The sequence below is a fragment of the Phocoena phocoena genome, chromosome 9, assembly GCF_963924675.1.
Source record: "Phocoena phocoena chromosome 9, mPhoPho1.1, whole genome shotgun sequence".
NCBI lineage: Eukaryota > Metazoa > Chordata > Mammalia > Artiodactyla > Phocoenidae > Phocoena > Phocoena phocoena.
In genome coordinates, this window is record NC_089227.1 from 90,342,063 (window position 1) to 90,360,297 (window position 18,235).

At 40.5% G+C, this 18,235-nt stretch overlaps 1 protein-coding gene across 2 annotated transcripts in view; it reads right to left on the minus strand.

Moving 5' to 3' along the window:
- The window catches only part of DGKI (diacylglycerol kinase iota), a 461,776-nt gene that overhangs the window by 213,567 nt on the left and 229,974 nt on the right, over positions 1–18,235 (minus strand). For both annotated transcript variants that reach the window (XM_065884368.1, XM_065884366.1), the window contains exons 8-11: positions 17,848–17,964; positions 7,323–7,397; positions 6,879–6,881; positions 6,579–6,674 (exon numbers count right to left, since the gene is read on the minus strand). In XM_065884368.1, coding sequence (XP_065740440.1) covers positions 6,579–6,674; positions 6,879–6,881; positions 7,323–7,397; positions 17,848–17,964 — 291 coding nt within the window. The remainder of the gene's footprint in view (positions 1–6,578; positions 6,675–6,878; positions 6,882–7,322; positions 7,398–17,847; positions 17,965–18,235) is intronic.

Genomic DNA, 18,235 nt, shown 5'->3' on the forward strand with positions numbered 1-18,235 from the left:
ATCAAGTGAAGTCAGACAGAACAAGACGAATATCATATGACATCACTTACATGTGGAATCTAAAGTATGATACGAATGAACTTATTTACAGAACAGAAACAAACTCACAGACATAGAAGACAAACTTATGGTTACCAAAGGGGAAAGCGCGGGGAGGGGGATAAATTAATAGTTTGGGATTAGCAAATATACACTACTATATATAAAACAGATAAACAACAAAGTCCTACTGTGTAGCACAGGGAACTGTATTCAATATCCTGTAATAAACCATAATGGGAAAGAATACACAGACACACACACACTAAATCACTTTGTTGTACAGCAGAAATACAACACTGTAAATCAACTATAGTTCAATAAAAAAATAAAATAATAAAATAATGTTTTTGATTTATCCCTAGGTTGAGCATCGTAGAAAATAACATCTTCACTGAGGCTGTTTGTTCAGTATGTAGAAATAGTCTGGGGACTCAGATTGGAAGTTACTTCCTCTCTGTCTCCTCCTTCTCCCCACCTGCATTGACCTTCCCTGGCCTGACTTAGGAAGGGCCGGCCCTGGTCTGGGGAAGCCAGTATGAGCCTGTCCACAGGCTGAACATCCCTCCCCACTATAACCTGTTGATAAGCTCCCTGGCAACTCTGATCCAGGGGTCCAGCTCATGCCACACCTGTACCCTGGGATTTCACAATGAGCGTCGTGAGCACCCAAGGCCGGGACCCTCGACTCTCAGGACTGGCTGGCCAGAATAATTCCAGTGGTCGGAACACCTGCTTACAGGGAATCGAGCCAATATTTTATAAGAACTTCAAATGGAGTATAACCCATAAAAATACTGAATCACTACGTTGTACACCTGAAACTGATATAGTATCATTAATCAGCTATAGGTCAATTAAAAAAGGACACTTGCCTAACCATGAATGTATAATCTAAGTCACTGAAAGGTGAAATTCACGACTCATGAGTGTGAAGGAGACGCAGTGTGAAAGCAGGAAACACCGAGAGGCATCAGAAGGGTCCATACGTCTCAGGTACAAACATGTTAATGGGTCACACGGGCATCCAAGAAAAATGATAAGTTTTGAAGTTAAAGCAGCGATAAGCGTAAGAGAGCGGGCCTATTTCTCAGGCCCTCAGGTTTCCACACCGGGGAGGGCATCATGCGGGAATAAAGTTTCTCTTTCCTGTACTACCTCTTTTCCGCAGGAGGAGACACTCAAAGTTGATATCACAGCCCCTAATTCTAGTGACTATTCCCTCAAATAGTTCACATCCCACCAATAATAGCCGTGCCAATAACCTCTAAAGCTTTGCAGAACACCCAGTACATGTCTACCTGAAGAGTGTTAGAAAAACAGAGATAATTATTCTGAAGCATCTGTTTAAAAGAGGGATTGTTTAAAAAGAGGACATAAAAGCAGTCCCCATAATGTATGCAGCTCAACGTACTCCTGCCAAGTGCTGGAAAATTTCCGAACACACATAAAATACTGAAGGAAAAAAAAAGCTGTAGGTATTTCACTTGCCAGCAGATGGCGACATCGTCTAGTCATTTAAAGAACAGAAGCCTAAGCAAGTTTTGTGCGTGTGCGTTTTAAGTTTGAAGTCTAAGCTTCAAAAACAGAAGAGGGGAGTGCTTTATATCTAGATACAGATGAGCAGAATAAATCAATCCTTTAAAGGCAAAAAGCAGGATTTAACAACAAGAACAACAAAGTATTTCTCTACTGATTGCTGTCAGCTCTTGAGAATCAGTGTGGTCTCAGCTGTAGCAACGCTGGCACCAGGGAGCGTGTTAGAAAAGCGGGATTTCAGAGCCACCTGCGACTCACTGAATCAGAATCTGCATTTTAACATGATCCCCAAGTGAATCATATGCACATTAAAGCCTAAGAAAAAAAACCCCATGGCTCTCCACACTGGCTAGACAAGAAAATCTACTAGGAACTTAGACCAGTTAAGGGGTCCTGTCCTCACAGGTTCTTAGCATGGGGTGCAGCAGATATCGGTCTTTAAAAGCTGCCGGGGTTATTCTGACATGAAGCGAGGGCTGAGAACCACTTCTCTGAGCTACGAGATGAGCCTCCTTGAAGAAAGTAAGGACAAGCTGAGATGCTATTTTTCAAACAAAAAAATAAACTTTCATCTCAAATAACTTCTCACCCACTGTGCTCCTCACACAAAGCCCAGGTAATCTCAGAGACCCTGATATGACTCTTACTTACGTTTTCCTAAATGTGTTCCACAAAAGACCTACATCAGAATCATGGGAGATGCTTGCTAACCGGTAGCATTCCTGGGCCTCAACCCAGACCCGCTGCATCAGATTTTATGGGGTGGAGCATTTCTAACAAGTGTCTTCGTGGGTTTTATTTACAAACAGTTTGAAAGCCTCTGGACTATAAGAAGGGAGTAAGGGGCACATATTCAAATAGAATTTACCTGGACTGAACACTAGTGTCAGGCGGAAATTTCCTGAATTTTCCGGAAACTGAAAATTCCTAGATAAGAATTCTAATGAGTGATATTTCAAAGGTTCTCATGACTGAGGATGTCAAACAAATACAGAGGTCATGTTACTAATCTCAACTTGTCTGTAAGGTAAATAGAAGTGAATGGTCTCCCTTCTCAAAACAGAACAACACACTATGTAAGGCTTGAACACAGAATGCTGCAGAGCGAGAAACTCCAGGTAGGAAAGGGTATGCCCCCCACCCCATTTCTCCTTCCTTGGGTTCACCTGCTTCCTTTTCACTGCCACCCTCTCTTCCCCTTTGGCCCTTTGTCTCAACTATGGCTCATTTGGGTCCGAGAGAATAAAAGGAGGAGGGAAGGGCTCCCCTGGTGGTGCAGTGGTTGAGAGTCCGCCTGCCGATGCAGGGGACACGGGTTCGTGCCCTGGTCTGGGAAGATCCCACATGCCGTGGAGCGGCTGGGCCCGTGAGCCATGGCCGCTGAGCCTGCGCGTCCAGAGCCTGTGCTCCGCAACGGGAGAGGCCACAACAGTGAGAGGCCCGCGTACCGCAAAAAAAAAAAAAAAAAAGAAAAAAAAGAAAGAAAGAAAGGAAGAAAAAAAAAGGAGGAGGGAAAAACTATGAGGAAACGAGATTCAAAGGAACTGAGGAATAAGAAACTCCTTCCTCTGATTGCGTTTTGCCAGATGGGATGGTTTGCTTCATCCTCTGACTCCCCATCCTATGGCTGAACGTGCCCTCGTCTGCAACATGAAGGTCATGTTATGGTCACAGCTCAGGAAAGGCTAGCCCTGACAGGGGAGTGAGATCAGCCCTGACCGTGACTCTGCCCTGCTCACCACAATCGGGGGATCAAAGCTGTACCATCCTAACACTGAAGAAGGAACCATAAACACACGAAGCCGCTGGAGGTCAGTTTGAATGATTCTAAGTGTAGATGGGTGTTTGGATTTCTTTACAGCTTTCTCCACATTTCACGCTGTACTTAGAAACAATGCACAGTGTTCTTCATATTTATTAGGCTTAGTAAAGAATTCTACTTCAGAGGGGGAATACAGAGAAATTTAAAGTTTTGTAATATTAATTTTGATTTGGTTAGTCACACTTCTGAGAATCCTAGATATTCCGGAGGTGACATCTTCAGGGCAATGCGTTCACAAGCCAGAGTGCAGCAAGTGGCAGAAAAGTCGCGAAGCCTTCTCTCACAGCTGGCCATCTAAAAAATTTGAACACCTCACTGTGATCTCAAATTCCTCAAACTCATTTCAACCTCTTCCCCAAAATAATTGCTTCCCTTTCCTGAAAACCCATCAATAACAAAGCCACTTTCCAGATAATTAGCTGGAAAATCTTGATGCTCTACTTCCTTTTATGTATCCTCTTCATCCACGTGCCCATCTATCCATTCATCCATGATCCATCATTAGTCCATCTGTCCGCCCATCCATTGATCAATCCGTCCATCCATCGAGCTATCCCTCTATCTGATTTTTAAATTTTTAAAAAAATTTTATTGAAGCAGAGTTGACTTACAATGTTGTGTTAATTTCTGCTGTACAGCAAAGTGATTCAGTTTATATATATATTCTTTTCCATTATGGTTTATCACAGGATATTGACTATAGTTCTCTTTGCTATACTGTAGGACCTTGTTGAGGGAAGGATTAGGAGTTTGGGATTAGTAAATGCAAACTATTGATATTATATATAGGATGTATAAACAAGGTCCTCTACCCGATTTATGCTAAGTGAATAGACTCCTGACTTATATATATATTCTCTATGTGTCTAATTAATCTTCCATTATATTACTCCTTTATTTAAAAAATATTTTTCAAAACTAAAAAAACTTTAAATAGCAAAAAACAAGTTTTCACTATATAAATCCAAAATCCTCAGCCGGGTTTTAAGACACTGCTCCCTAGGTTCATTCTAACCTCTAATCACATTTCTAGTAACTTAATAGGCATCCTCTACTCACCATACTGTACTCAGAATGAATCATTTTCATCACAACATCCCATCTTCTACACATACTGCTTATTAAACAATTATTTGTTCACTGTTCTTTGCCGTATATTAGACATCATAGGTTCAGAGGTGCGGCCCCCAGCATTATGGACACTGTATCTTTGCAGTAAAGGCACACGTGGAGCACTTATGCTGCAATTCACATGATACAGGTGTGTGCCATGGACGATAGGGGCATAGTGTACAGGGCGATTAATTTTGAGCAATAGTTCAGAAAGGTGCTACAGTAAAGGGTGAACAGCAATGTGACAAGAGAGGAGGAAGAGGACATGACTCCAGTTTTCTCTCCTCTGCACAACTGAGTAGTACACATCTTCCATTTCGGCCACTTCCCTGACACGTCACCGCTTGCCTCTGAGCTTCCACAGCACTTGCGGTCTGATCCACTCAATTTACAACTCACGTATATTTAACGTTGCTCAGATTCTTTCCCCCATTTGCCCCTTTTGTGTCATTAACAAACACGATATCCTTATCACTTAGGCGTCCATGAACTGTTTTCTATTTAGTGAAAGAGGAAGCAAACTTAGATCACCTCTGAAGTCCCTGTCTTTAATCATTCATACAGAGACTGAAACAGCAACAGGCTGTATCTTAACTGGACCGTCCCCTCCTCAAAAGCAGAGATCACCTACAATTTTCTCAATGCCCTAGAGAAAAAGCTGATGATAATTTAACAAAGGCATTTTATATAAAGACTGCTGTGATAAAATATATCAGACATTAACTAGCAATGGGGTGGCTCAGGTGGCCAAAATCATGGAGTTAATTACATTAGCTTTGCTCTGTTCCTTGGTCCCCAACCACACCCCCAATCCTAGTTAGGCTACAGCGAGCCCAGAGATAGAGAGGGGGTAAGATTCAGGGCAAACTGAACCTCACTCCTGAGAAACTCCTCCAATGGCAGTGTCAGGCTCACCATCTTTACAACATGAAGATAATCATTTAGCAACTCAAAAGAGCAGAATGTTGAAAATAGATTATTTCCCTGCTTACAGCACATTTCTTTTCCCTGTTCTCTACAATGTTAATACAGACTTTTAACACCAGAATTATTATTAAGAATTTTGAAGAAAGGAAGGAAAGGAGGGGTAATATTTTCTTTAAATTACAAGCTCCCATAAGAGAAGCTTTACTATAATGAATGCGATCTGGAAAAATGCCCATTAACTTTAGTAATAAGAACATCATTTTGGATCAACCCTAATTCTACGGCTCCCCTCCTTATAGGGGGTGACTAAAGAGTTTTAAATCTTTTAGCTGTTTAGCGTGATACTTCAGGGAATCTGGTCTCAAAATGTAAAATGTGCACTTCCCTTCATGGACACAGGAAGTATTTTATCATCCAGTCTCACGTGAAAATAACAGAAAATCACAGCCCACAGAAGAGTACTGATAAGCCTCAGAGAGTGGGAAGAAAACTAGATGAGGAGACAAAGACCTGGATTCTAGAACGATTTCTATCCTTTAAAGAGCTGTGTGCTTTAGATATGTCATTACATTTAACTTTTCTAAGGCTATTTCTTTATCCTCAAATGAGGCTGGTAACTAATGATTCTATAGGACTTGGGCAAAGACCAAACGAAACCTGTGAAACAGAATATAGTTTTGCTAGCCTTGGTGGTGTCTGTTGTTCGTGATTATCACGAACAATAAATCATTAATCTCTCCTTCCTCTGAAGAGAGGGAAAAAAGCAGTCGGGTCTAAATTACAATAGAAAGAAAGAAAGATAAGTTCACGAAGGGCTTCCTAACTATAGGAGTTGAGAAACCTGAAACATATCAACTAAGAGTTTATAGAATGACCTTTCTTGAAAATCTGTAAGGAAACTATCAGCAGTTAGGTTTTTGAGTACCTCTAGTAAAGCCTTATGTGGAAGTAGATGGATAGATCCTAGAACCTCTAGGCTTTGCCTAGCCCAGTCATGTGTGAGGCTGTCCCTTGCTGGAGAAACTGGTTGTCTTCCAATGCTAGGGGTCCTACGTGGTGCTATTTCACTTGGTGTTGGGAAATGCGTTTTCAAGAAGGCATCGAAGCCTCCAGGTGAAACTCATGAAAACTGACTTACCTGGTTGCCTCCACTCTTGGGGTTCACAAACACAAGCAAAGGTTTCATGAGAGGAGAAGAGATAGGTTTTATCACAAAAGGACGACCTTTGTTTTCCTAATGAAGAAAGAAAGCAGAACTATTGAGACATACATCTGTGACTTCAAAGGCAGCCCCAAAACAATGAAAGTGAGAAATTACTAGCACCACCGCTACCCCCTTACCCCCCGAAAAAACCCCGCCCCACCCCCCCAAAAAAACTCTGCATCTTGTTTCACAGGGCTAACTCAAAGTAAGTGAGAAAGTATCTCAAGCTATAACTTGCTCCCAAGAATTAAGCCACGCCTTTGTTTTTATTCTGTATACTCAAAGCGTTCTAGAAACGTTCTAGCTCTTATCTTCATCTTTATAATCTTTGGGATAATACTTCCACAGCCAAGTGCAAATGCTCTGATTCTGAAGTGGCAGGAGGTTTCATATATATATATATATATATATATATATATATATATATATATATTAAGGAATATATTTATTTATATACTTATTTATATATATTTGTGTGTGTGTGTGTATATATATATATATATATATATATTTTTTTTTTTTTAAGGAACAGGCAGAATCCCAGTGTGGTTAGAATGAGGTGAAGGAAAGAGTGGCAGGAGATAGAGCGGAAAAATACGCTTGGCCAGGTCAAGTCAGACAGAGGCGGCTATGGAAAGGAGGATGGATTTCACTGGACCATCACCCTCAAACACTTACTTCAGTTCCTCTTTTACTGGCTTTTCTTTTAAAGCTTGTTCTCTTCTTCTTCCGATTGGAAGCCTTCAGCGAGTTCTGTAGGGAAAGAAGGGACCACCTGAGCTCGCAGGCAGACGGCCCACGAGCTTTCCCATGCAGAACCATCTAGAAGGTGACGGCAGCACATGCTGTTCGACGTTCATGCTTCTCATGCTTTGACACTTCCAAGCCACTGCTCATGGGTAAGCCACACACAGAACCCAGTCGCGTGCTTCAGAGTGAGCGACTGACTCCCCACCACACGGAGAGGCAGGGACTTAGAACCCTGGAGGCTCTCATGGACTCACATAACAACACATGTTATACCTGCCAACCCTCCCAGTAAAAATGGAAGAATCCCAAATTCTCTGAGGGGCTCCAGTCTCCCGCCCAACCAGGTCCGTCTCCCGCCCAACCAAGTTCAAGTTCATCTCCTGGTATGGAGATCACCTATGTGGAAATGTAAAAAAGGAGGCCATTTTTCACGTTTTCCTTTTTTGTGTTTTTTTTTTCTCTTTTTACTTTTTATAGGGAATGACCTGTTCATAAAATGACTCAACCCCACTGGAACTTTATGATCCAACTCCCCTATCAGCATTAATGGCTTGGTTTTAGAATGCAAAGACTCGAGTTACTTATAATAATAGAGTGGGAGCCACTGCTCTTCCTTTCTCTGGCTAAAGACCCATTAGTTTAAAAAGTCCTCCCTCCCCTGGTAACATTGATTTTTTTTTTCCTTCTCATAGAATTGCATCCAACTTGCTGAAACACAGTGACCCCAAATTTACATTCCTAGTCTTTCTCTTTCTAGGGATTTTATGGACCCCAACTTTGTGATTATTACAGCTATTTATTCTTAATATTTGATACAGATGCTTCGAGAAGAACCTCTCTCAGGGGACAGTCACAGCTCACTGGCTGAAGACAAGGCAAAGCCAGATTTAATTAGTGAAAAGCCAATAGTTAATTAGATTGCCATCTTCATAAAGGCAAGCTATTACTACCACGTCATAGAGTTTTACAGAGTGTTGAAAGCCTGAAATACAAAATTCTTAACTTAAAGTCTTATATAAGTATATACATCTGCATTGTTTGAGCAATTAAATGTTTTCAAACAGCTTGAAGAAACTTAGGTATTCATTCTTCAACATTTTAGAGTACTTTTTCTTAGCATTCAAAATAAACCTTAGTCTAGAGTACATATAGTAAAACATCCAAGTTACAAGACTGAAACTATTTAGTTTTTATTTTACTTTCATTTGAACCATGAAAAAAATAAGTTGATTTGTGGCCTGTGCTCACCAAGGACGAAGGAAACTTTCTTGGACAACCATTTGTCCCAAGGTTTTCTTCCCCCCATCAGATTTTAAAAGAGTCTTCAGGTTCTCTGAATCTCCCCAGAAATCGGAAGTTCATGGGTGTTCGAGATTCCAGGTGATTTGTCATCACTCACTCTAGACTATACTTCTGCAAACAGATCTCCAAATTTCCGAATTCCTCTTTAAATGGGTGTACTGCCATGCCCCTCTTTGGGAAACTTTTGCATTCTTCGAGTATTTGCTATATTTTGACTACTTTCAGTTTTATTAAAAGGGAAGAAAAAATTACTCGGAACCCTTAAACTTTTAATCAGCCAAATATTCCAAGAAGAATGCTGAAAACTATTAGACCGACAGAAGCTGTATCTACTTGATGGCACTCAGTGATGCTCTGAGTACTGGTACTTGGGCCCCAACAAACACTCTTATTTAATTTGTTTGGGGTGAAGCCCAGGCAAAGGTACTTTTTAAAAGCTCCCCAGAATAGAATAATAAAATAAAATAAAAGCTCCCCAGGGAATTCGAATGTGTAGCCGGGGTTGAGAACCCCTGTTTGAAGTACAAAGGGCAGAGTGAGTAGCCATATGTACTGCGGTAAAGCCAATCACTGCGGTGAGGAACGTGAGGTGTGGGATCTGCCAGGCTCGGTGTGAATTCTGAACCACCCTGTCACTTAGATCTGTGACCTTGGCCAAGTCAGTCAAACTTCTGAAATAACAGTTTCTTAATTTTAAAATGAAGTTGATAATACCTACCTCACAGGACAGTTGTGGAGTTTAAACAAGAAAAAGGATGTGAAGCAGTTAACTTGGTATCCATCCCATGAGAAGCACTTCCATAAATGTCAGTTGCCTCGTTCATAGCTCTATATCCCCAACACCCAGCACAAATGCCCGGCACACAGTAGGAACTCAAATCGTTGTGGACATAATAAACCAATATTTTTAGAGTTCACAACATTGAGTGAGTCTTTCCTGATTTTGAAAAGGATCCTTAGGAAGTGAGTGATTTTTTCCTAACTTCTTTGCTGTTTTCGTTCATTTGGTGCCAAGAGCAAAGCAGGACCCCAAGTGCTTGCAGGAGCACACTGTCGGCCTTGCTTCTTGACAGGACTCGATAATTAAACTCCAAGAGATAGGTCGAATGCATCAAGCTGAGGTTGTTTCCTAAACTTGCCTGATCACAGAAATCATAGTTCTTCAGGTGATTCTGATGATCAAGTATGTTTGAGAAACAGAGGGTTAGAAAAACACATCAAAATAAGGCTTGATGTCCGAAAACAGGGCAGGCGGGGAGCTCAACTCTAACAGGGAACAGACACACAAAACGGCCTTTGTTTTAAACACAGATACAAGTGCTTCTGAGCCTCACCGAGCCACACACATCTGAGGCCATCATCCCACAGAACAAGGAGGGGGCAAAAATAAAGCACAGTGGTTGACTTACAGTACCTGGACGCTTCTATGTGAGCTCTGAGTAAGCTTACAGCCCTACGGATGGTCAAATAGCGAAAGATAAGCAGTATGGAACTTCACAGCACACATCCAAATTCCCCAGGCTTCCTTCTGTTCCCGTGTAAATATGTATCTCTGTCTCAATATATCACTTCTTTTAGAAGGCAGCGTAATTCAACGAGGAACAGATGGACGTGAAGGCAGATTCGGGCTGTGTTTTGGCCAAGACAAGTCTTCTAGCCTTGCTTATCCACACTAACACTTACCCTGCCTGGTCAGTATTGTGACAGCTAAACGAAACATGCTTTCCAAGAATGTAAAAATTATGCCAAGATGTTATTGTCTAGAATTGTTGGTGATACAGTCAAGAAACCTTTAATACTCGTCCTGTGTCCTAAAACAAAGCAGCCCTTTTAACAAGGGTGGCTAACTCAGTGATGCAAAGGGCTCACTTTGCAAGTTCAACACTTTCCAAACAGTGAAATACTGTGCTCTCATTTGGATTTTTACATTCTTCTGATTCCAACAGCATTCACCCCCTGTACATTCTGTGCCCACTCTTTTGTTAAAGTCCTAAGAAAAGATAAAGGCCTTTTGTTTTCTTGTACCAGGTATTGGGCCGAATTACCTTGCCACAAAAATGATCCTATCAACACAATCTTTATCATAGTTATGACTCCTTCCTGGGCTGTTACAAAATCTTATGGGTGAATCACTCAGCTGTGAATGAAGCCTAACGTACTACTCTTATTACCCTTCAGGGATTTCCTCAGGTGATGGGATCACAAAGGATCTAAATAATAACAGATCTAAAGAGAAGATATCTCACTTCATCATTCCAAATGGAGCCCTCCTCCATCATACACTGGACAAAACTCTGATGGATAATAAGAGAGCAATCCATGGACTTTGTCTATTAAAGAACGTTCTCACTCTGCCCTGCTTCAGCTGTACCATTGCAGCAAAGGTTGTTGTGAGGACAGGTAAGCAGAAGGATCAAGAAAACTCATTCCAAAGTTAAGGACAGGGTCTCCGCAGCTTCTCAGGCGTATTTGGCCAAATCACAGCAAGTATCGCTTGACCTTTAGAACTAATCAAATGAAGTCACTTGGGCATTGAGGGAGATTGTTGGCCATTGCTATTACATATCATGGGGTCCCCAGCATTTTAAGATCATCCAGTCATAAGGAATAAGGACTAGCATGAAGAAAGGCAACGCAAGGCTAGGCAGGAATTGATAGCAACATTTTTATAAGTAGACCATTAGAAAGAATATGAATATCCATTGGTAAGGAGTTGGCTTAAATAAACTGTAAAATGTCCATAGTGTGGGATATATACAGTAGTTTTCGAAAGAGTCAAATCTGTATGGATTAATATAGACTTTTCCCTATGATTTTTTTTTAACTGGGAAAGCCAAATTTTAAAGCATTAAGTGGAGAACGATGTTAGTTATTAAAAACGCAGTGTCCCCCCGCCCCCCAAACTTAACCCACAAAAAGTTCACGTCACACAGGTCTTGCTCCACCAGCTCCAAGTGCTTACACTCGCATCTGAACATCTTTAACTCGTTCATCCAGTCAAAATATCATCTGCTAACATTTTCAGTCCAAACACTGACATCTGTAACTTTAAATATACGTTTACTTTATATCAACAGATTCAGGTTTGGTTGTTGAAATTTGGTTTTCTTGTCATTTTAATTCCTTCCAGTCAACGACCGTCCATCATCTTTTAACTTCTAGGTCTCTCTAAGTAATCTGGTGACGAAACCCAGCAAATCATCCAGGCAGCCCTCATTTCCCTTACCATCAAACTTTCATGCAGCTCCCAACTCCACAGCTGGTCACGGAGTAATTATCCACTCAGAACCAGCCATCTTTCAACAGAGAAGGAAAATATATGGTTTAATTCCACCTCTGTACAACCCACTTCTCCTGACCATTATACACACCAGCAGATTTCCTTTACTCTTCTTCTCTCATCTGTTTAGACACAAACATCACAAATAAAGCTGACTTTATTTGATGACCCATCTTCACTGCTGTTCTCAGTTATGTCCTACCAACTTACATTGTTCTTCCTCATCCCTCTTCCCAGGGATGCCGCCCACATCCTTCAAAACCAAGCACAAATGACAGATTTTCCACTGAGCCTAGGCTGCTCTCCACGACTGAAGCTGCTCAATTCTGCTTCATGTCTTCACTGTGTTTCTACATCTTAGGTGGCATTTACCTCTCTCTGCCTCAGATGTGTAGGCATCTCACTGACCAGGGCTATTTCAACCAACCTGTCCGGCCCCTTCCTCTCACCACCATATATGTATCTCTCCCACGAGATGAACACTGAGCAAAAAGACAAACCTTCCCAGACATCTGAAAGCTACTCTTTCATGAAAGATTTACATGTGGCTGAATTCCTCTCCAGAATCCACAAATACCCTGACCAATGATTTAGATGGCTGTGTCTATTTTCCCCACTGGGGAGTACACTCTTTGTGGACATCAAATGAACATCTAATTCATCTTTGGACCTCTCACTGCATGTAACAGCATCTTTGAATGTGGTTCATTAAACATTTACTTAATTCAATTAAGCCTCTTCTCCTTTATCGTTTTTAAGCAGTGTCATAGAAAAATAAATATATAGAGGAAAGATATATAAATTCTAAAAGTTGAAAAACATTTTATCTGTTCTTTATCTACTTTCCAAATTCTATTTTTTTGGATCATTTCCCAATACCTCCAACAAATTCTCTAATCTTACTGCTTCCACACCATCACTAACAGGTTGCCACCCATACTCCACACTCTACAAACTATAGTTTTTATGGTCATCAATGCTCTGGTCCCAAACACAAGGACTTTTCTCAATCCTTGTGATTTTTCTCATGTCTACAGAATTTAACATTGATGATTGCCCTATTTTTCTTTTCATTTTTAATAATGAAACTTTAACGCAACCATGGTTCTCTATCTCGCAGGATTCTCTTCCTCCTCTCACTTTCTGGGTATGGATGTTCTCCCAGTCTTCTTCCGTTCTTTTATTCAGTAAATGATCAGGTCTTGACTCGCTCCCATGGGATAGGCATTGTGCTAGTGAACACACAATCCCACTACAGTGTGAAAGACAACAGTTACAGTAGTATTTCAAGGTGCACTTGGAAACAGAGTAGGTGCCAGGCTATGGCCCCTATCCTTGTCTACTTCTACCCTCTCCATTGGAAATCTCATCCTCTTTACATCCTCTTTCACCGTAATACAGATGGTTCAGGGATCAGTAACTTCTATCTTGACCCCCGTATGACTACCCACTGCTGCTATCTGCCGTTGTGTGGCTTCACCTGATACCCTGCACCCCTAAAAGTCAACAAGAAGGAAAATAACAAGAGCTAACATTTGAGTGGTTACAATGAGCCGGGTGCTGTCCTGTGTGTTTTATTTTTTCTCTTTTAGTTCATTAGTCCTCACGAAAGCCCTACGAGTTGGGTACTAGTATTATTTAACCTTTGCAGCTGAGAAACTGAAACAGAAGAGATTAAGTTGAGATTAACCAAGTTAGTAAGTGGCAGAGCAAGGTTATGAACCCAGGCAGCCTGGCTTGCAAGCCAGAGCTCTTCAGAACTACTCTACGGCCACCCTGCCCCCAAGCTCATCATACACTACCCTTTACATAGAACTTAGTTAATTGATTAAATTACTTAATGGCGTTGGAGCCCGGAGGAGGAGGGACCACCAAAATTTTAAAACTGACTCAGCAAGGCTGGCTACAGTAACACGGTAAGGCAGCATGGCATATCATTAAAAGCCTGGTTTCCAGAATCACAATTCTTGGGTTCAAATGCCATCTCAAACTATTCAATAATTATATAGTCCCAGCTAATTTATTTGACTTTTCTATTCCTTATTTTCCTTAGCTGCAAAATGGGACTAATAGGATACCTGCCCCATAGAGCACTGTGATGATGAGATACTGAAAGTAAAGTACTTAAAATATTTCCTAACACATGTAAAGTGTTCAATAAATGTTAGCTTTCATTCTTATTATTATGATGTCCTGAATCATAGAAGATAATAAAAAGGTCCGTGATGAAAAAAATTTTGGACTTTAGCATCCAGACTGTGAACTACTCTCCAAAAAACACCCCCACCAACCAGCCACTTAATTAAAGTTGCTAAGATACCAACTTATTACTCTGAAAATTTAAGGGCAAACAAGTAAGCATTTTTTATGTATTTGCTGGTCATAAGGGAAAGGTCTCTTTATAGAAAAATTGTAGCTAAAAAATGAAGAGTAAAAACTGGAAAAATCACCCTTTAGCAACCCCTAATGAAATAAAAGATTTAGGTAACAATTCTTAATGGATAAAATTATAGATGAAAGACTGATGGACAACTTTATAACAGATGGATTAGGATGACAGCTCCTGAATTCACAGATCAATCTTAACGTCACTAAGAGTGAACAACCTGATATCATGTTCCTTTAAAAGCTACACTATAGAAAAAGATACCATTACCCATATTGTCCTTTTGCCAAGAAATTAAACCTGAATCTAATGTCTTTATATCTAAATATTTCTACAAGGAATATGGGCCATACGGAAAATCATTTTAAAACACATAAGCATACAATCAGCCAAAATTAAAATATGAGATAGTCTACAGGTTAAGTGACCCAATTTATTCAATAAATAAATGGCAGGAAAAGTAAGAGAGGAGACTGCTATAGATTAAAAGAGATTTAAGAGATCAGTCAACAAAAAGGCAGTTGTAGACTCTGGATCCTAATTTGAAAAAAATAACTGTAAAAAAAGATATATTTGAAACAACCAGAAAATATTTTAAGGATGCCACCTCAAATTATTTAATTTTGATGGGTGAGATAATTGTATGTAGTTGTCTTTCTAAAGTGTTATCTTTTCAGGAAACAAAATGAAGCATTTACAGGTTAAGTGGTATGCTAAAATCTGCTTTAAAATACTCTAGCAAAAGAAAAAAAGGAAGACTTCCACTTTGGGGAAGACAGAGTAAATGGGGTGGGACCAGGAGAAAAATGGATGTGGCTCTGAAAAGGTAACATAGGGATACCTGCGGTGATGGAATTGGTCTGTGTCTTGACTAATCAATGTCAAGATCCTTGCTGTGATGTTATACTATGATCCTGCGAGATGTTACCATGAGGGGAAAGTTTGTAAGGGGTACATGGGATCCTTCAGTGTTATTTCTTACAACTGCATGTGAATCTCAAAACAAATTTAACTACAAAAAAGAAAATATGGTGTGGCAGGGGTTAGGTGAAACAATAATAGCAGAAAAGTTCAGGGTTATACACTTTTACGCTCAAGTGTCTTATTTAGTTATTTTAATGTTTACTAGTATCGGCATTGCAGATCAGTTCCTTTTCAGAAAAGATGAATATAGAAAAAGATGTTTAATGATATAACACACCAATAACTAAGGGTTATTATTTAGACATAGGATGAGAAAAGCATTGATTGAAATGAAGACCAAGAAGGACCTGACCTCAAACAGGAATATATCAGGTATATGAGGTCTTGGTTCCAGAATTCTGACAGTGAGTTAAAATCTGTATATTTAAATGTAATGTTGAACAAGACACATAGTAAAGAAGTGCTTTTATAGGAAGAGGTGAATGAGTATGATGTTTTGTCAGTAGTATCCCTTATAGGAAAGAAATAAGTGACTAGTTAGAAAGAAGTGACGACTAATGTGTTACCGAATATTGCAACAGCAATTCAGGATGTGAAATGATAATTGCAGAGTTTGTGTTTCAAGTCAAATCTCTGTATTATCTGTGCTGTTTCAGGTATAGAATCTGTTTTATGTCTTTATGAACATTAAAAATATCTGTGACACCAAAAAACAAAGTTCATGGTTATGGAATTCATTATGACCTTCTCTTTCTCTTCACTTGCTTGAAAATGTCCACAACCAAAAGAATTTTTAAAGTTTAGAAAAGTAAACTTAGAATTTCTCTGCAGAGTGGTAGTCTTCTGATTTTTCTGTTCTATCTTCAGGGGCCCAAAATCCCATACCACTAGGTCATCCTACACACTCATGCTAGCTGTTTTCTTCTAAAATACAGTTTTCCTCTATCACTCCTTTGCTTAAAAGGATAAAGTTTACATGAATCAAAAATCTCCCCCAGTCAGGCCTGAGCAACCTTATGTTCATGCCCTACACACCTCCTACACAAACCTTCCACAGCAGTCAACCTAGTCTCACGGTCCCATGAAGATAATTTTTGGACAAAGTATCCTTGCTTGTGCCATACTCCTGTTGGTCGTTTCCTTCTCCACTGACCTCAATCCCACCCATCTGTAAGGAGGCAGAATGAAATCCACCTGCTTCATGAAGCTCTCCCTGATCTTTCCTTAAAATAACCGTATGGTTCTTCAGAGCAAGGATTGTCTATTATATCACAATGCCTAGTAGCCTTCTTGATACCATCAAGGTTTTTGATGAAAAACGTGTTGATTTAACTGAATATTTACTATACAGCACGTGGAGAGATTACTGAATTTTAGGGGAAAAACACACACAAAGAAGTAAAAATGTTAAAGAGGTTTTAAAATAACACCAAATTGGAAATCGGTACACCTGAATCTCAGACATAGTACTGTAATTGACTTGCTATGTCACCTTGGACAACTTACTTAGCATCTCGTGACATTCAGCTCTAAAATGTAAAAATAACTAGATGTTTCATTTGTTAATGTGTAGATACTGTACTCGCCTCTGGAAAACAGTTCCCAAGGGCTTCCATGGATTGTAACTTGAAAAGATGATTCCTACATGTTACTCATCAGAGGCAAAACTTTTATATAAAACACATGAAGCAAAACAGTGTCCCTGATCCACCAGTTTCTAAATAAAACTGAGTCAATGAGAATACACCACATGATAATTTTGGAGACCATCTGAAGTAGGACTGCCATATCTTTTAAAGATACTACATTCAAGAACACTCCCTAAGGTACCCGCACCCCGGGGGAGGTATAACCTTCTCCCTGTAACATTAAAAGTCTGCCATCCCATAACTTGGAGATGACTATCTAAGATGTACAGTACAAAGGTAGAAACGTTTCTATCACAGATTAGGACCTTGTTGAAAAACAACCAAGGTCTCCCAGAATATAGCAGCAGAGACTCTCCAGGACAGAAAGTACAATGAGGATGGAATACAGAATGAGATTAGATGTTAAGAGGATAAATTCTACTTTGCCTTAAGAAAAGAGTGTTGCTCTCTAAGCAGGCCTTGTGTACTGGGGAAGGTCATGACCCACAGTCTGCATTCGGGTTGGAAGTGGTGGTAATAGCAACCAAACAATGGCACAGAGCGCCCTCACAGCCACTCCCTGGGGTTGCCCAGGCTGGAAGAGAAGAGAGTTGTGTGAGAATCAGCTGTACCCACTACGGGTCCTTAATGAACTCAGGAGAGCACCCATCAAAGAGAACATTAGCACCTGAGTGGGGAGGAAACACTCCTGCTGTGGAACTTTGATTTCTTTAGGAGGTGGAGGCTGGTTCCATGAGAGAGCCCAACGCAGAACTGTGATGGGCTAATGGGATGAACTGGGAAGCAGAGGACCTTGGGGATGAGTGAGCAGAGATTGTAAGAACCCAGAGATTCGTCAGGGGGAGAAGAGCAAGAAGCAGCAGTTACTTTTTCTCTGTGCTGGCCCAGCAGCACCAGGGATCCGGCAGTTACCTGAGGTTTCTTCACCTTAATGATCCAGGTGGGCGGGACAATAACAGCAGCGTGAGCCCCCAGGGAGCAGGGTTCCTCAATCTGGTGCAGCATGAAGCAGGTCACCTTATTGTGAAACTAAAGGGAAAAACAGGCCAGTAAACAATTCTGTGCAAAGGACGATGCTGCCACAAGAAGGAATAAGTGCATGTATACATACACATACACACACATATACACACACACACACACACACACACACACACACACTCTCTCTCTCTGTCTCTCTCTCTCTGAGGTCACACGCTCTCATCACTGCCCAACCAGCCCCAAGAACTTAGAGACCAGATTTCAAATTCATTCCACTTTACAAACTGATAACGATTGATAACAAGAAATCCATCTTACA